This window comes from Berghia stephanieae, chromosome 5 (genome assembly GCF_034508935.2).
Source record: "Berghia stephanieae isolate SIO BIC M18660-M18661 chromosome 5, UCSD_Bste_1.3, whole genome shotgun sequence".
NCBI classification, from domain to species: Eukaryota; Metazoa; Mollusca; class Gastropoda; order Nudibranchia; family Aeolidiidae; genus Berghia; species Berghia stephanieae.
The window spans coordinates 74269563-74290880 of record NC_088364.1 but is presented as its reverse complement, the minus strand read 5'-3'; the positions used below and the strand labels follow the sequence as shown (position 1 = coordinate 74290880).

At 35.9% G+C, this 21318-nt stretch overlaps 1 protein-coding gene across 1 annotated transcript in view; it reads right to left on the bottom strand.

Annotated features, from left to right (window-relative positions):
- Positions 1-1882: 1882 nt before the first annotated feature.
- The window catches only part of LOC144973592 (uncharacterized), a 188413-nt gene continuing 168977 nt past the window's right edge, over positions 1883-21318 (bottom strand). Inside the window, exons 5-6 of the mRNA XM_078916225.1 lie at positions 13981-14112; positions 1883-10457 (exon numbers count right to left, since the gene is read on the bottom strand). Coding sequence (XP_078772351.1) covers positions 10372-10457; positions 13981-14112 — 218 coding nt within the window. The 3' untranslated portion in view covers positions 1883-10371. The remainder of the gene's footprint in view (positions 10458-13980; positions 14113-21318) is intronic.

Genomic DNA, 21318 nt, shown 5'->3' with positions numbered 1-21318 from the left:
GGGCTGGTTTTAACGTTGTTGTAATGGACATTATATTACGATGGTTTGAGAGTATTTCCATTCATTACAACAATGAGACCATAACAATTTGGGTTATCAATAAATAAATAATAATAATAATAATAATAATAATAATAATAATAATAAATAATAATAATAATAATAATAAATAATAATAATAATAATAATAATATAAATAATATAAATAATAATAATAATAATATAATAATAATAATATATATAATAATAATAATAATAAATAATAATATAATTATAATCAAATAATATAAATAATAATAATAATAATAATAATAATAATAAATAATAATATTTAAAATAATAATATAATATAATAATAATAATAATAATAATAAATAATAATAATAATAATAATAATAATAATAATAATAATAATATAATAATAATAATAAAAAAGAAAGAAGAAGAAGAAGAAGAAGAAGAAGAAGAAGAAGAAGAAGAAGAAGAAGAAGAAGAAGAAGAAGAAGAAGAAGAAGAAGAAGAAGAAGAAGAAGAAGAAGAAGAAGAAGAAGAAGAAGAAGAAGAAGAAGAAGAAGAAGAAGAAGAAGAAGAAGAAGAAGAAGAAGAAGAAGAAGAAGAAGAAGAAGAAGAAGAAGAAGAAGAAGAAGAAGAAGAAGAAGAAGAAGAAGAAGAAGAAGATGAAGAAGAAGAAGAAGAAGAAGAAAGAAGAAAGAAGAAGAAGAAAGAAGAAGAAGAAGAAGAAGAAGAAGAAGAAGAAGAAGAAGAAGAAGAAGAAGAAGAAGAAGAAGAAGAAGAAGAAGAAGAAGAAGAAGAAGAACAACAACAATAACAACAGCAAAAATAATAACAAAATTACATAGATGAAATATTGTTTTAATGACCTTAGACACAAATCATTATTATTATTATTATCTTTAAGAATAGAAGAATAGAATTAGGCATCAACATAACATTGCACGATAAATGAATGAGCAGAGAATTCAAATTGCCTCCACCCGGACATGAGAGTAAAAACAATAATAAAGTAGTCAGTCTTCCACACAGTAATGATGTAATATATATATATATATATATATATATAATATATATATATATATATATATAAAATATATATATATATATATATATATATATATATATATATATATATATATTAAATATTATATACGAGTGCTCTTTCAGAAATAACCGAAAAATGCCCATTGCTCAGCAACCAGTGGAGATTTTTTAATTCTGTAAACGACATGATATTCCTTATCTCCTTACGGATATTCCCAGTAATTATGAAGTGCATCATTTTGCACAATGAATTTCTAGACGATTTTAAAGATGGCGGCCCACCTTGAAACTTGGTCAAAGGAGGAAATTTGTAAACGAGACTGTGTCAGAATGTCGTTTTTGTAATATTCAACACACACACACATACACACACACATACATACACACACAAAACATTATTATTAACCTATTAAAACTAATATGGAACGATTTTATTGGTATCACTTTACCTGAATTATTCAGTGATGAAAAGTTGTCCAAAAACTGAGAGAAAGTAAACTTTTTGTATGTACACAACTCCATTACTTGGAGGAGCTAATCGCAACTATTCATTTGGTGCCATTCTCTCAGTTTGGTTCAGTTTTGTTTTGGTTGTTATTTTAGATTGTTTGTTTTGAATTTTTGATTCTTTTTCTGTTTTTGTTATTGTGTGTTGAGAGTTGCTATTTTTTTTAACCTGGATAAGTTAGATAATTTCTGTATTTCTTCAAATTATTACGAAAATGCCCTTTTGCCACAGCCGAAAATTTGAACAATATTCTGCCGGACTATGACAAAAACGCATTTCCAATTGTTCAAATTTTTTGTTACTTCTAATATCGAATATTAAAATGACTCAAAACTTGTCGATCGAAAACTTAAGAATTTAAAAAAGTCCCAGGTTATAGAGTTAGTCATTTTAATTCTTTGATATTCAAAGTAAACATCTTTTTTTTTCATCTTTAATATCAATATCTAAATAAACGATATCTAGAAACGTCATTCGCGTTATAAAAATCTTTCAAATGATATAGATATTAAGAGTCGGGTAAATCAATTAATGAAACCAAGATTTTTTCCCCATTTTTTTAAAGAACCGTCTCCCTGCTTTTTATCAAAACAAATAACAAAAATAACACATTAAGAAATGGGTGTTATAATTATTCAATAACAATGGTTTATGTAGTAAACAAACAAAAACAAACCTAACTCAATAATGAAATTATTAAACTGCTGGGTTCAAGTTTAACCTGCTCAAAAATAATTCACATAATATCATCCTGCTGGACATAACGACAAACCGAATCGTTTCAACATGAGACCAACCAGTCAAAGCGACGGAGCACGGAACAAGAAATGATTTTTTGACCAGGTTTGTTTTAACTCAAAACTCACCATGTAATGGTTAATTATGTTATGTACTATTATTTCTTGCATTGACAATTCCTAACTCCCGCGCTTTAACTCACTCAATCCTAGAGATTTTTGCTAATTTTCAAAACTGAAAAAAAAATAAAGTATTAAAATTGAGCATTTACGTAAATAGTTTTATTCAACTATCATTAATATGAAAAAACTAAAACCATTAGCTTAGATACTACGCCTATAATTTGTCTCAGAAAAATGTAATAAATAGGCATGGGGTAAAAGTAACCCCGGGTATACTACGGATATAGTCGGTGTTAGGGTTGAGTGAGTTAACGGCCTATTGACTGTCTTGAAATCAACCCCTACACTAACACCGTTATTCATCTACGTGATCTAAAAGTAAAACATTATTAAATTCCATTAGATCTATTATCTGTATCAACAACATATAACAACAGACTTCAATCAGTCTTTTAAAAATACTTTTCTAGTTGATTTCTAATGATCTAGATATACAGTTGTAAGTTGGAAAGGTTGGTACCTACGTATTAACTATACTTACTGTATTTACATTTCGTGCGTTTCATATGCTTCAAGTAACACACACCTTTTCGAACTTGTACATAGATACATACGTACAATATGCACACTAAAGAAGTCTAAAACACACGTATACATACAACGACAAACTTGCGCAAACAATATCTGAGTAACTACGTAATATATTAGATATAATAAGCGCCGTGATTATTTTATCAATCAAAAAAGAAAGGTGAGAGAAACCAGAGAACTAACATCCAGTAACGAGTCTTTTTTCAGCTGCGACCATGATAACAACCATGATGAAATCTAATTTCATACAAACAATTCTATGTGTCCACAAGATAATGTCACAAAACTTAAGCATGCCCTAAGGAAAGCCTAATAAATAACAATGTGAAATTGAATGTAAGCTTCAATTTAATTACAAAGACAGATCAAATGAACGTTTTGGGTTTCCCCTTTATCAACAAAACAGGATGAATGGAGCACTACAGATGAATGAGATAATGTGGTAGTGGTGTTGTTAACAAAAAATTATATTGTTATTGATGATATACATTTAAGTAAAATAGTAACAACCCAGACAACGCCACTACCACATTATCTCATTCATCTGTAGTGTTTCATTCATCCTGTTTTGTTGATAAAGGGGAAACCCGAAACGTTCAATTTGATCTGTCTTTGTAATTAAATTGAAACTTACATTCAATTTCACATTGTTATTTATTTCTTCGAGCTTCGAGCAGCAACATGTACATTAAAGAAAGCCTATGAAATCAATGCGTTCTGGTATAACATGACAATGAAACAATAATTCAATGAATGGCCTCTCATTCCTATTTAACTGGTATACTGGGGAGAGGGGAAGGGGGAGGGGTAACGTTTTTCCAAAAATAAATAAATAAATAAATAAATAAAAAATATTAACACTTCTTTTGGCAGAGGAAGATTAATAATGAATGGTGTTTTTTTTAATGAGAATTTTATTTAAATCAATTATAACTTATAATAGTCATTAATTTCCATTTGAAAATAGCACCCCGAATTCCAACTCTTCATAAAATGTTACTCAATTCAGTGATTCATATAATAATAGAAATAAAAATTAAATTCCCTTTATACATCCCATAGGGGGAATTTGTCTCTAGGGTCTTTTACAAGGGAAGACTGGAATATCCCAGGCGTAAGCCGCAGTGAACGCCGCAATTTGAGCTAGGGCGAGGTGACTTGCTCAAGGCCACATAGCGCAGCGGCGGGTGGTCGAAGCAAAGACAGTAACGCTGAGCCACGCTTCCCCTTACTGATGTTTCTTGAAATAAATGCATTTTCCCACCTTACGGAAATGTGTCTCCCCCATTTTATGGCAATTTAATATTGATTCGTTTTCTAGAAATGAAATCACACAAGAACACATTTATCATTGAGTCAATAAACGCATATCTAATATTATTCTGCGAATGCGTATCTGTTTGTAATAGATTCCTCTTAATGGGAGCGATCTATATTCAGGTTTTCGTCCAACCAAGTCAACAATCACATGATTTGTTGGTGTCCAACGATTGGATATTTCTTTAAAAATGTAAACTCGCTGCTTTGTTTATGAAAGGTGTAAACATACACATGTGTCAAACTGAACACAATGACCAATCGTAATGTAAGATAGTTCAAAATCTGTGAACACTTTTCACTATGTGGGTCACTTTGAGCACACTTTGCAATGTGACCAATGACCTCAAGCACATGGAAATGTAATATAGATCGCTCCCATTCAAACTAATTCAAACACCAATATAGACAGTATTAGGGATATTATAATATAGTAATATCATGGATTGTAAATGGAAGACGATGTGAAATGCAATGGTTTGATGGTGGACACAAGTCTTTGGGATGAGAATAAAGTAGTCCTTAAGAACCACAAATAATAATATAGCATGTCACATACTGAGTGTGTTCATTAAACATTATCCAGTCAATTTCTACCCAATTCTGGCTGGTAAAACAGTGATGACTATTGTTTATTTATTTACAATCACACAATCTCAAACGTTTGCACCTTGTCGTCTCACATTGTAAGCGACAGACGACAGACATCATTTGCCACAAAACACTCACTCATTCCGTAGCCATCGTTAACTTATAGCCTGACACTTGTCAAAAAATGACTCAAAAAGCCAGTCTTTTCTCACTAGACGCTACACAAACCTAAAAAGTGACGTCAAACTGCCAGTCCTAGAGGGTTCTTGTGTCAGGCTATAGATAGAATGCGCTTGGCCAAGGAGTTCACAACATTGCCATCCGAAAGTATAACGGACCAACACACAAACTCTGTGTAACCATGAACGTTTATAGTCAGGTTGATACAGTTTAGTGAGAACAACTCACAAAACGCGGATGGCAAAAACAATAACAAAGGCCTGAGTGACGTCATCTGCATACTATCTATAAGTTAACGATGGCAACCGTAGCCATCGTTAACAATTTATAACCTGACACAAGAACTCTCCAGGACTTGCAGTTTGACATCATTGTGTAGTCTAGTGAGTTGTCGTTAGTAGAGCTCAAGGAAACAAGTTATTTCATTTGTTGGACTATTGAATACAACTCACGATTTGTTTTCTTTTGTAGCAAAAGGTTGACATTTTGAAGCCATTTTTTGGTCAGTGTCAGGCTATAACTTTACAAAGGTTACGTTGCTACGCTCTGAGAGACCTCTCTCTGATCGATTTACTACAAAGTTTTAAAATGGATAAAGAGAAAATCTTTGTCTGGCGCTAACGTTGAGAGTTGTCTTCCTGTAAGTAGCTGCTGGGCAATGATATCATGTCTTAGAGACGTGATGTCGAAATACCATCAGTTGCTTTTCATGTTGCTTTTACATCCGCCGAATCGTGGCCTTCGTCAATGGGAGCGATCTATATTCATGTTTTCGTCCAACCGAGTCATCAATCACATGATTTGTTGAGGTCCAACGATTGGATATTTCTTTTAAAATATAAAAAAATGACCAATCGTGATATTAGATATTTCAAATGCTGTAAATATCCTTCATTATGTGGGTCACTTTGAGCACGCTCTGCAATGTGACCAATGACCTCGAAAGGGAATATAGATCATGCCCATTCATAGCCTGACACTGACCAAAAAGACAAGAAAACAACTATCAAAAAATAAAATAGCAGTCAGATGTAATCATGAGTATTACATGTATTGTTACATTTGTTACCTTCAACACAATTAACTACAAGTCAATTTCACCTTCTTTTGACGATGGTTGCCTTGAATTGTGACGTATTGTTTAACCCCCTCCTTACCAACCATTGGAAAATCGTCACATTCGTTAAGACACAACCAACAATTCTCTCTTTCTGATTTCTCTTGTACATTACAACATTTAAAGAAATGCTTTGGTTACACCTATAGATACCAAACACTGTGCTGTAGAGCTCATTTTGCTCAACAACATTCTGGATAGAATGCACTTGTTACTTTTTTGTTTGAGTAAGAAAAGTATATTTTTTGTGTCGGGTGGGTGTGAATTTTAGGGAGAAATTCTAAACAGGGCTGGTAAGGAGAGGGTTAACTCTCTCCTTACCGATCATTTTCAGTATTTTCAGAAAAATGACAGGCTTACCCAGCAGAAAAATGTATTTTTTAAACTCAAACAAGCTCTCTACAAAACAACTTTATGTTCTTATTAATTAAACAAAGATCATTCTTCAAAGTTTGTGATTTACAAAATAAATCTGACTAAAAACAAATGTTATTGTGTCGTAACAAATGTGACGACTTTGCTGCAGGTGGTAAGGAGAGGGTTAAGGAGGCGTCAGGTTATATGTTTACAAAGGATATAAAAATTCCCAGAGAAACTCATCAATTCCCTTGCTGATGGCTGATCAGATCATTTAGACACCTCGCTTCACGAAAAGTTGAGGCATTAAAAAACATATTGACATCAGTCATTGAATACATCTTGTTATGACGTCATGATGGCATGCATTATGTACAATGGATACACACATGGTAAGAATGTTGAAAATGGAAGCACTAAAATAAGTGGAACAATAATTAGATACAAAATTATCTATAGGGAATGAGATTTCAAAACAGATTTAAGAGTAGCGCCCCTTTGTTGGAAGGCGCGTTTTGACAACCGATAGACGCTATCGACATTATTAGTACCAATCATTAGCGGGAAGTTCAGTAAGTTTAGGAAGGGTTGTCTCATCGTATTGTAGTATTTATCAACATTTTTTATTTTTAATTTGTAGCCTACATCATATTTTGTTAAGATTTCATAATGGATAAAACTACAGAAAAGATCTGCGTTGATTATGATATACATTTTTGTACAGAAATATGAATAATAAATTTTGTATTTGGAGCGCTTGGCTTGTAGCTGGTTTGTTTACAAATAACTTTTCCGCCGGTTACGTCTAATCAAGGGACGCTACTCTTCCGCTAATCTCATTCCCTATAGACGCCCATATATTTAAAATGATATTGATGGTAAAGAATGTGTTCACTCTTTTGTCTTTGCTATGGGCTTTGGGGACAGCTTGGTGGCTCCAATCTCATCTCCAAGTCTACAACTGGCCATGTGTCTCGCCAGGAGGCATTGGCAAAAACCATTATGCAAGGGACTTTGGAAGGAGACAGAATTCAGAAGAGGACAGCAAACAAGATGTTGGATGAACAATGTAAAGGAAAGGACAAGGATGGACTGCTGAACGATAATGAGGATTATTTAGGGACAGATCTGAATGGAGAGCTCTTAATCCCTCGTGTCTCCTCTACGATGACCTCGGCAGTTGCATGAGGTAAGATGAGATGTGTGAACGTTATATTACAATGTACATGATCGATGTGTCAACACGTTTTGAATGGTTTATGTGGACCAATGACTGTATTCAACCACACAATACACAGTGTTACACTCTTGTCATTTAAATTCAGAATCTGGTTTTACCCAATGTCAACGCGACCATGTGATCATTGGCCTTGGTGGTGGGGGGGAAGGGGGGTATTTTTATTTAAGATAGTCGGAGCCTCACAATCCTTTTATCTTTCATTCCAGTTGATCAAATTTACTTCTTGTGACTATTTGTAAAACTGTTTACATAAGTCTAAAGAAATTGCAATGCCGAATTCTAATTTGGCTTCAACCGAAGAATAGGTAAAATCTAAAGGTACATGACAGAATACAGTAGAGAGCCGTATGGGCTGCCTGAAGTATGTGATCGTGAAAATACTAACGAAAGAATGAAGATGGAAAGGCTTCATATAGGAAGCCTCTCCATTTTCACTCTTTCGTTAGTATAATGACATACTGCAGACCGTTGTGTTTGAGGTTTATAACATTGATAGGACTCGATAAATACCAAAGCAAACTATTCATTTAACTTAAGAAGTGTTCAGTGTATGAGACAACTATCTATATCAGCACTTGGTTATTTACAAGTAAAGTCATTTCATGCGAATCAATTATAATTGTCACAATCATGGGGGGGGGGGGGGGTGTAGTGTATAGGTCAATAGGTCATCTTTAGGTTCAGACTGATACTCATCCTCATTAACACAAACAATAAAAAAAAGGGGGGGGGTTGTAGTGTATAGGTCAATATGTCATCTTTAGGTTCAGACTGATAGTCATCCTCATTAACACTAACAAAGCATAATTTTTCATTTGGCGAGACATTTCTACTTCAAGAGTTGATAAATTAAGCTGATCCTCGCATTAAAGGTCAACCCAACTCATTGATAATTTGATAATTGATATTTTAATATGTTCTGCCCGAAACGATAAAAAAGTGATTTTTGTCAGTGCACGGGAGGGTTGCCTTGTTGATGTGTGCACTCACAGGGAACGTGGGACACATTTAATGAAGGGGTGGGGGGAAGGGGGCGGGTTCACATAATTTCTCAAATGCCAACCTTTTGGTGTTGATTTAACTTGCCACTGTTTTCCTGGTTTTTTTTTTCCACCCAATAATTTCATATCATGTATATGACATCTGACATCAAATCACACCACCAACATGATATTATAGAACAAACTCTGCTCAACCAGTAGGTTTCGCTAATTAAAGTGTAGATAATAGAATTAAGTAGGAAATAAACTGTCTCGTGCGAAATATTGAGTTGGGCTTTAAAAAATATTTTAGTGTAATGTGATCAACAGAATCAATTTCCAAGTGTGAAATTCACTGATGTTTTAATCATGGGCCAAAGAATACCACACTCCTAAACACCAGTTTGGAAGATCCAGAACGCCTTGTCTTTAGTCTTTAGCCTCTCCTTACCAACTATAGGAAAATCGGCATTTTCGTTACGATACAATCAATATTTTTCTTATTCAAATTTCTTTTGTACATCATAAAATTTAAAGAAAATGAACCGTGTGTTGTAAAACATGTTTTGCTAAAGAAATTATGTATTGAAAGAATGTTACTGCTATTATATATGTCTGAGTGATAAAAGATCTATTTTGTATTAGTTGGGTGTGGAATTTTTGTAAAAATCCTGAAAATGACCGGTAAGGAGAAGGTTAATCATAGGGTCGGAATGAACTACAAAGAAAACCACCCCATTGCCGACTGTAGGCGGGAGGACGGTCCACTTCCTTCCGGGTATTTCCAAACGTGTTGCTCTCCTCGGTAAAATCCACCTCGCATCTTGCCTCGAAGAATTATACATTTTCACACACAAAAGAACTCCAGTTTTCAATCTCACTAGAACTCCATGGTCAATAAAACTAATACTGTATACGTGCATATTAATATATCTACATCACGCTTAATGTATTTTTGTTATAAATGTCAGTCAGTTGTTTTTGACAATGAATCCCAATAATATAGAATAATGTCGATCTTAAAACACGAACTACCCGTTCTCTCGGGGATTTTTGTTTTGAAAAAAGAACACAACATGTGCTATTTGGTTAATAAAAAAAACAACGGCAACACTGATATAGCGGTTACACATAATAATATTCCGCAAAACCCGGCATTGTCCATATTGTATATTGTGTGCTTTAACCAGTTAAATGTTGTACTCTGGAAGGTCTCGTGTACGGCAGAAAGTTAGCTGGTTTAACAATAATGTACTGTAATAATGGGAGCGATCTATATTCAGGTTTTCGTCCAACCAAGTCATTAATCACATGATTTGTTGCTGTACAACGATTGAATATTTCTTATAAAATGTAAACACGCTGCTTTGTTTATGAAAGTTGTAAATATACACATGTGTCAAACTGAACAAAATGACCAATCGTGATGTTCGATATTTCGAAAGCTGTGAGCACTTTTCAGTATGTGGGTCACATTGAGCACATTTTGCAATGTGACCAATGACCTCGATCGAGCACATGGAAGGTTAATATAGATCGCTCCCATTGGAGTGTCCAAGATGGCTGACGTCTCATAGTAGACTGGCATCTTCCTCCTGACCTGATTCTTCAGACTGGCGTCGTCTTCGTTGTTGTTGTTCTTTGATGTCCGCTTCATCTGGCAAAACAAACAAACAAAAATCAAAAACAGGTAATCTTATAAAGCTTTACTAACATAACAAAAGCCGCTTAAAATTCCTTTCACGAAAATGTGACCCGCTGCCTAATAACTTGGGCTTTTTTATATATATATATATAGCACAAGGGACACTTAGTAAAGCGCTTTGAGCACATATAGTGGATATTGCGTTATATAAAAGCTCAAAGGCTCATTGTACACTTGTTCGTTTTACGCTAAATAATCCTGGGATAAATCGGTTCCATGAGTCTTAAATAATTATTTACTCTTTTTAATTTTTTATGCAGTATTGTCTCTTTATTATGCTGTTCTTGCTTTAACATGAGGCAAGGGACGCAACTGTGTTTTAATATAATCAATTATCAAGAATAATATGAATTACGTCCCTTTGAATTGTAAAATCGCAGTTCAAACAACGTCAACAAAATACGTCCAATGGATGGTATGCACTTGAGTAAGAAACTCACAACATTGCCATCCGGAAATATAACGGTCCAACACACAAAACTATGTGTAGTCTTGAACGTTTATGGTCTGGTTAATACAGTTTAGTGAGAAGTACTCATAAACGCGGATGGCAAAAATCAATAACAAAAACCTGATTGACGTCAACTTTATGCACTATTTATTGCCATGGCCCTTGCCCCTTTACAACAACAATTGGATTCAGAAGTCTGATGTCACGTCGCCCAGCAACATGGGCCATCGTGGTTCTAAACAAAGAAAATCGGTACTTTTTATTCTTCATGCTGGCTAGAACTTTTTATATGTCTTGTGATCAGAATGTGTAAAAGTCAAAACATGATCAGATTTATAATGGTTTTTTTTCCCTCTGGATACGCTTTTATGCTCGTCGAAGAAACATTTCATAAGGGTGTCCGCCATTGTTCCGATAGTTTTGAGCCAGTTACTAAGTTACCATGCGTCATTACGAGGGAAGTGACGTTACGACTGTTGAAGCGTATTGGCATCGTCTTAAAACGACATCGCGTCCACTAAACCCTATGCCGAAATTTGAATGGGCATGATCTTTATTCCATTTCCATATGCTCGAGGTCATTGGTCACATTGGAAAGCGTGCTCAAAATAACCCACATAGTGAAAAGTATTCACAGTTTAACATCACGATTGGTCATTTTGTTCAGCTTGACACATGGGTATGTTTACAACTTTCATAAACAAAGCAGCGTGTTTATATTTGTTAAGAAATATCCAATATTTTGACAGCAACAAATCATGTGATTGATGACTTGGTTGCACGAAAACATGAATATAGATCGCTCCCGTTAAAAATTATAAAGATCGTATAATATTTGTATCAAATCGTTCCAATACACAACATTTCCTTTAACGTTCCTTGTATGTAAAAGCGTCGCCTTCGTCAACTCATGGTCTGACACTTAACAAAAACATTCGTCATCGTCCAAGCCAGCGACAACCAAAAGAAAACATATCGTGAGTTGTATTCAATAATTCAAACAACGGGATCATTTTTTTTTTCTTAAGCAAAACAACTCAAATTGACGGTTCACTAACCTAAAAATGAGGTCAACAAGCAAGTCCTATAGCTAGTATGCGCTTGTCTAAGAAGCTCATAACATTGCCATCCGGAAGTATAACGGACCAACACACAAAACTGTGTGTATCCGTGAACGTTTATAATCGGGTTAATACAGTTCAGTGAGCATTACTCATAAACGCGGATGGCAAAAAACAATAACAAAGACCGGAGTGACGTCATCTTCGAACTATCTATAGATAGAATGCGCTTGGCCAAGGAGTTCACAACATTTCCATCCGGAAGTATAAAGGACCAACACACAAACTATGTGTAACCATGAACGTTTATAGTCAGGTTAATACAGTTTAGTGAGAACAACTCACAAACGCGAATGGCAAAAACAATAACAAAGGCCTGAGTGACGTAATCTGCATACTATCTATAGATAGTATGCGCTTGGCTAAGAAACTCATAACATTGCCACCCGGAAGTATAACGGACCAACACACAAAACTGTGTGTATCCATGAACGTTTATAGTCAGGTTAATGCAGTTCAGTGAGCATTACTCATAAACGCGGATGGCAAAAAACAATAACAAAGACCTGGGTGACGTCATCTTTGAACTATCTATAGATAATTCGAAGATGACGTCACTCGTTTGGTGTGTTGGTCCCTTATACTTCCGGATGGCAATGTTATGAGCTTCTTAGCCAAGCGCATACTATCGATAGATAGTTCGAAGTAGACGTCACTCAGGTCATTGTTATTATTTTTTGCCATCCACGTTTATGAGTAATTCTCACTAAACTGTATTATCCAGACTATAAAAGTTCATAGTTACACAGAGTTTTGTGTGTTGGGCCGTTATACTTCCAGATGGAAATGTTATGAGCTTCTTAGCCAAGCGCATTCTATTTGACGTTTTGATGGCAAAGATTTATCATAACGATCTGACATATGAAATGAGGGTCAATCGCTGTTATGTTATATTATCACCACCATAGACTGTTTTTTCTTTTACCACAACAGCCACGAATAAGTAATTTGTTTTAAAAAATTAAAAAAATTGAGCGTTATATAGGGCAATATCCACTAAATGTGCTCAAACCGCTTTAGAGGTCCTGGCGGTTTTGTGGTCAAGTGGTATGACACTCGCTTTCAGATCGGAAGGTTCTGGGTTCGAGCCTCGCTCGGTGCATAGTTCGAGTCCTTGGAAAAGACTCTTTACTCACATTCTCTCACCGTACTCGGGTGTAAAATGAGTACCTGGCCATTAACAGCGTTGTCTTTGTCTGAAAAATTGTAATGTCGCCTAACAGGCGGCATGTCCCTTCCTACATGTTAAATGTTGCTCTTGACCAGGGACCCCTTGTAAAGCGCTTTGAGCACGTTCAGTGGATATTGCGCTATATAAAAGCTCAATCTAATTTATTTGTTGTATAAGTGGAAGCCAGTTTGGGGTGGTATTAGTACCAGTAAATTTATTAGAAGCTTTGATGGCAAAGATTTATCATAACGATCTGACATGAAATGGGGGTCAACCGCTGTTATATCACTCACTCAATCCCATGAACGGATGGTCGTCGGGGGGGAGGGGGGGGGGGGGGGGGTTGCGTGAAGCAGAAGTTAGTCTTCCTCCATGCCTGCCTGGTGTTAGCCCTATGTAACAGCTCCGGAACCGACATCTCTGTCCATTCTTTTATCTTGTCCAGCCAAATCTTCCTTTGGCGCCCTCTTCTGCGCTGGCCTTCGACTGTGCCCTGTAGGACTGTCCTGCTCAGGCTATCGTGTCGAGTATGGTGTCCAAACCATATAATAATATATCATCACCACCATAAACTGTTTTTAACACAACAGCCACGAATAAGTAGTTATTTACAATTTGTTGATGTTAGTTTTGTGAATCAGATATATTGATTTGATTTATGACCAACAGCCAAAACAAATTTTGAATCTATTAATCGTTTGTTAACAAAATAAAAAGGATACCTCAACTTACCACACAAACTGTCGGAATCGTATCCATCGCTGTCGTCACTTCCGCTGTGGTCATTGTCGTCGTCAAAGTCACGTGCTGTCCTAGGTCGCCTTTCCATTGGTTCGTAGGTTATAGTCATATATTTTTCAGTATCTGTGGAATAACAAAAAATAAAAAAAATATTCCGATGAAATGTATAGAAATTTGAAACCAGAGTGTAGTCCTTCAGAGCCACCTGGACCATCGAGCCGGAGTGTATCCTGGTTTCTATAAATATATAGCATAAAACGAACAATATAGCAATTGCTTGCTACCCTTTGGATATGACGCTATTCTACCGAAAAGTAGACTTCATTCTACCAGATCTAACAGACCCAGCTGATGGGTGGACGCGGAGAGGGGGAGGGATAGAAAATAAATCTTCGACTTCACCCTGGGATCGATCTCGGTCCCTTTTACATGTGAAGCGAGTGCTCTACCAATTGAGCTATCAGGCGTCCCCAGAGTGTGCTGTATGTTATCGTCTTGTATTTTTCAATAACTGTGGAACTGACAGAATGATAATTTTAAAAATATAATTCTGCTATAAAATGTAGATATTTGATACTAATGTAGGTTGTACTACAATCAAAGACATAATTTATATATTTATATTTTTTTCACAAAAAAAACCCACCACACACGCACACACAAACAAATTTAAAATATCACTCTTATTAAGATAAAACTCGATGTGTTGGCAATTCTAAAACCTGAGACTTTAAGGAAACATGAAGTGCATTGAGCGTGTGAAACAGTGAAACTACTACTACTAACACCACCATCACTACTACTATTACTATTACCACCAGCACTACCACTACTGTTCCCTCATTTTCCTTCTCACACCCCTTCTGCCTCCTCAAATCCATTCTTCCCCCTCCTTTTACCTAGGATAAGGAAACTTAAACCCCCACTACTCGGGTGCCAGTGGATTATTGAAGTCTGTTGGTTATGGACATGGACGGTCAATGTATAAGCGCTAATTTTAAAAAAGATAATTGAATTTGTGAGATAGAAAATTGGTTTAGAATCCAAAATCATTATTTGGTGCATTTGACGCATTCAATCTGAAAATGCGCAATATAACTGTTTTTCATTAAAGAAATTGTGCGTATCCCATAGTACTATGTAACCACGTACCCCATTAGTCTTTTGTCAGTGTATGTATGTATGTGTGTGTGTTTGTCTCTTTGTGTATGTGGCTGTGTGTATTTCTCTGTGTGTGTGTGTATGTGTTTCGTCAGTGTTACCGATGCACACGAACACACACACACAAACACGCATACATACACACAAACACACACGACACAAACACACACATAAACATACATACACATCATTATCGCTGTAAGTGGTCATTATCTACAACAAATTTAAATGGACAAAAAGTCTATTTTATGGGAGATGGTCTCTTCATGGTTAGGTTTAGATGACAAGGACGAACCGTGTACAGTATAATATTTGTGTCAGTGCATGACATAATCAGTCGGAAGGTGAAAATTTCATGATGTTATGGGATCCAGCAACTTTTCTCAAATTTCATACTTCTTCAACTTGACTAGCTGTAAAAAATGTTTAGAAGTGAAAGTAAGCTTTGGTATTTCCCGAAGATGTACAAAAAGGGTTGATTTAACCATTTATGACAAGAACTCATTTTTGATAAAAATCGACCATCTAACTAAACTTGGCAATATCTCAGTTCAAACCTTTTCACCATCCGACTGATTATTTCATTCACTGTAACATTTACCTTAAATTAAATGTCGCAATGAAAATTGGACTCTGGCAGTTTTGGGTCAAACTGGCGACACATTAAAAGAAAGAAGCTTTTCAGAATTTTACAAACAATGAGGAGGACGAGAAAGGGGTGCCCATAGATTACACAGCTCCAAGTAGTCTGTGGGGGTGACGATGGGTTGACAGAGCAAAGTATTTACTTCAAATGTCCACCAAGAACGTATGTATGACATAATATTATGGGCCCCTGAGATAAGTCCTATGAATGTTTTTTGTTTTAAATTATTTTTCGTGGCGTTTTTATGCACCTCCGTTGGCGGTGATGGTAAATTAATAATGTTGTGAGCTTCTTATCCAAGCGCATACTATCTATAGTCTGGTTAATACAGTTAGTGAGAGTTACTAATAAACGTGGATGGCAAAAAGCAATAACAAAGACCTAAGTGACTTAACTTCATACTATCTATACAGTATTAATACTTGACTGATTACGGTGTGCTCCGTAAACCTCGCCCAGTTTGCCCCAGGGCACATGGTCATCTATTACCAAGAGATGTCGATATTCGGGCAGAGTCCTCTCACATTTAAAAAAAATTATCAATAGAACTGAGAGTCGCGTTCAGACGACCACACACACACACACACACACACACACACATAAACACACACAAAGACACAGACCCCCCCCCCCCCTCCCCACTCCCAGCTTTCCCCAGACAAACCTAATGGAGTTCCTTTGTTTCCGACGTGAAGGTGTGAATGGTCAAAACTCAGCCATCAAATTCCTTTAGGCCATAATTTTATTCGAATTGTACTTGTCTAGTCATTGTTGACGTAACAGTGGCGTTCTCCACTCTAATTTGTGACACATCGTCTCAAAACGGCATTATGTCGGAACGAACCATATGCTTAAAAGCCGAATTAAATGTTAAAATGGTCAAAAAAATAAATTGTTGGCATTAGCACCCTAAAATATGGTATCCATTCTCCTAAATAAAACATACAAACTCAACACAAGTCTGATATTTCTGACTATAAATTCAATTTTTCAACATCTTAACAATACCGACTTAATACCGTCTTGAGGCGAAGAGTCACATTTAGAGGAAATGCAATGGGGGTGCAGCTCGGACTTCATAATCTAGATGTCACTGGGGTGTAGACAAAGACAGGCCATGTGAATTGGCTAATCTCTATAGCCTGTAGTGTGCAATGGACTAATCCTATTATCATCTACTAAGTGAGTGATAATTGCTACTCCCAACGATATCTATAGGGTACTCTTAATTAAATGAGGCTGTCTACTCCTCGCAATCTTATCCACAATCCCCCGTGTGCTATCTATACCCACAAGCCATTTTAAATCCTTTCAAAAAATTAACACGCCTGCTAATCTCAACAAACCCAAGAAGTTATAAAAGCTGGGCCAGACCACGACACATTCAAATTCATTCGATGATCGTTTGTGAACATTTCTTCCCATAGTGCGTACTTATTTTACATAACTCCTTACATTTGTTTTAAAATTTCATTTGGACAATCTATACTTATTGGAGTTATAGCATTTAACATCCACTCTATTTAACATTCACTATATTACCAATTTTAGTACAATATTCTAAGTGAAGAAATTATAAAGCTGGGCCAGACCACGGCATATTCAAATTCATTCGATGATCGTTTGTGAAAATTTCTGCCCATAGTTCGTACTTATTTTACATAACTCCTCACATTTATCTTAAGATTTCATTTGGACAATCTATCTATACTTGTGGAGTTATAGAATGTAACATTTACTCTATTATCAATATTAGTACAATATTTGAAGTGCCTCTGATTCTTTAAGAAAATCAACAAGAGATAAAATATAAATTTTAAAATCTCATTTGGACAATCTATACTTGTGGAGTTATTGCATTTAACATTCATTCACTCTATAATCAATTTTAGTATAATAATATTCAAAGTGCCTCTGATTCTTTAAGAAAATCGACAAGAGATTAAAAATAAATTTGTGACATATTGGAAACGATACATGGAGGTTTTCTTGAATGAAAAACGTGAGTAGATTAAAGACCTTTTTGAAGTTACTTTTACTATATACAGACACACAGACACACATACACAAACACACGCATATCCTCTCTATTCCCCCCCCCCCCTCTCTCTCTCTCTCTCTCTCTCTCTCTCCTCTCCCCCCCCCCCTTTTTTTTTCCCGCCTTGCTTATCTCGCGCCTCTTCTTGCATCTACAATCGACGCCCTTTCCTCACATTTACATTTGTTTCCACATTTGTCGAAATGTGATATTTTGTAAATTTACATATTTAATTTGTGTTTGTGTTTTTGTCTCCTGGCGAAGGCCAAGGAGCGAAACGTTGTTTGTTTTGTGTTGTTCCCTTATATATGAGTCACATCTACTCACTTTATTTTTCTCTCCAACGTGAGTAGAGATATAATAGTAATTGACTAAGGGTTTTCTGTCCTCAATGTTTACAGATCTTGTTTACTGAATTGAGTTCTGAGCTCTTGATTTTAACGAATTGAATATAAATAAAGATTTTTTGTTGTAATCAATGATTTTTGTGACTATTATAACTTTTTCAAACGATTTGTGACAAACCTTCCTATACCTTTGAGAAATTTTTTTCTCTCATCATCATCATCATTATCATCATCTGTTTCTCCTTCTTTTTCTTTTTCCGCTTCCATTTTTTTCCTTTTTCTTCTTCTTCCTCTTCTTCTTCTTCTTCTTCTTCTTCTTCTTCTTCTTCTTCTTCTTCTTCTTCTTATTCGTCTTCTTCTTGAATGACTACTACTACTACTACTACTACTACTACTACTACTACTACTACTACTACTACTACTACTACTACTACTACTACTACTACTACGATTTCGAATTCTATCTTAAAATGTCCGAGTGTTTTCAAATACCTCAAATTATGTCATCGAAATTTTATCAACGGCTTCATGATGGAATTACCCATAAAAGTGCCTTTTTTTTTTCTTTGAATTAAAAAAAAAGAATTTTCAAATGATTGTTTTGTTTCCAAATTTGCTTACCAAATTGAAGACTTTGATGGAACTAAACCGACTAACGAGAGATGCTTTTTGACCTCCAAAGGTGGGCGAGAGGTCAATGTTGCTGTATCTTCTATCCTCCTTCATCTGTTAACAATTTCCATATTCATATTCATATTGCTCTCGTCTTTGTTTGAGCTTTACATAGCGCAATATCCAATGTGCTCAAGGGGTCCCTGGTCAACAGCAACATCTAAACACAAACTATGGCTGCCACATTCACAATTCTCTTCCGCCCTCGAATTCAAATAATGATATTGACATAAGCTCATGTTTCCCACCAGTTTTTATCAATATCGATTTAATATAATATAACGTCAGATAATCGAGATGGTTCACATGGTTCACAATAATACCAGCACTATGAATCATTGCTGTCTGTGAGGTGTGGACTGTTTTTTGTAAAAAGCTCTCTCCCCCCCCCCCCCAATTTTTGCGCATTGGGACCTCGGTAAAAAGCTCTATACAACTATGCTGTTATCATCATCATTATTATTATTATTATTATTATTATTATTATTGTTATTATTATTATTACTATGATTATCAGTATTATTTTTATTTTTATTACTATTATCATTATTATTATTGTTTTTATTACTATGTATTATTATTACTGTTATTATTATTGACATCATCGCATTCCCTTATGTGACAATACCCCGGAAGTAATTCGTTTTATTTCTTTATCCTCCCACAGCAGTCCTCGGCTGGACGATGATACACTCCCAGAACACCAAATTCCCGACTCTCTTGTCCTTCTCTCCCTCCGTGATGATCCTATCTTCTTTCTCTCTCCTGACCCACCTGCTAGTTCTCCTCTCTATCAATCGTCCACGGAGTCGAGCCGAGCCCATGTCAATCTTGTGCAACTCTCATGAGGGCAGTCTAAGTCGAAGCCCAAATGTGGAGGAATCTGTACCGAAACAGCCAATGCCAAACAAATGATGAGTCTTCGTCACGAACTCTGACATCGCGGAGACGTTTTCAAAGTTATCGATTGAGAATTCAACACCGGCCAACAAAATCATAAAAAGACGGTGGCAGACCTACACAATGGAACGACGACGGGACTTTAGGAGGAGACGTCTTGTAGCTTTGAACCTTAGACCAATCGACGGTGTCAGCAGCAACAGCAGCAGCACAGTAGCAGTGACGAAGATGCTGATAGCGGAGCAGGCGCCAATAATGTTTTCAAAAGAGTCGGTGGCTGGATCAGAAAGGACGTGACGCTACCAGCCAATCCAACCCCGCCCCAGCTGAGAGCCATGGTCCTGGCCACTCCTCCCCCGAATCAGATACTGAAACATCCGATTCGGCATTTGGTCGCCGGGCCTCGTGACTAGATGGCCCTGGAATTTTTTTAGTGTATGAGTATGAGACTGATCTCCGGGGCCAGATGCCTTCCCACTCTCTCTCTCTCTCTCTCTCTCTCTCTCTCTCTCTCTCTCTCTCTCTCTCTTCCTCTCTCCTCTCTTCTCTTACTCTATCTCTCTCCGTCTCTCTCATACAAAAAAAAAACAAAAACAAAAAACAACAACAAACCAACAAATCTCTCTTTCTCTCTCTTTCTGGAGATAAGGATAAAGGGAGTAAATCTGACTCATGTATGAACAACACAAAACAAACGACGTTTAGGCCTTTGGCCTTTTTCAAGCAAACACAAAATACATATATATCTAGATTAGATTTTCATAATAATATAGGCGACAATTTGTAAATGTGCGTGTATGTGTGTGTGTGTGTGTGTGTGTGTGTGTGTGTGTGTGTGCAATGGAAGAGATAAATAGATAGATAGAGAGGGAGTATAAGGAATTAATGGTAGTACCCTGCAAAATGGCCTATCCTGGGCTGGTGGTTTCATCACCAATCTATAGCCTTGCTATCTCCTCTATCCCCCTCCCCCCCCCCTTCTACTTCTATAATTATATCGTGTGATTTATTCGTACATCTTCGCGTATCCTTGCTACTCACTGGGAGATTTGTTGGTCTACCATGGGATATGTCCAAAATCCTTTTTTAAAGAAACGATTTTATTCGTATATTCATTTTTTTTTTTATCTATCTATTTATGCATCTATTCATTTGTGTTAACGAAATATGACATATATTTTCCCATTGAGTCCATATTAATATTGTTTGTTATGTCAAATTCTATATTTCTCTGTTGATACAGCCTTATCTGAAGAAGATATGCCAATTTATCTATCATTAAACATATTCACATTTCACGATCTATTTCAATATTATATGATTGCGGCTCACTTCCTTCTATTCTGCATTATTTTGCCTGACAAATTTTTCCTGACCTCCCATAATGGGCACTGGAGGTACATGCTGTGTCTTCTATCCCCTTATATCTGTTTTCCAACATGCTTTCTGTCTTTGTCTTGGATTGAGATTACTTGGTTTTGTCCTGGCCCTGGCCGGAGTCCAAGCTGGGAGGGAAACAGTCAAATGCATAGTTATTGTTTTGGGATATGATATTTGTTTCCTTG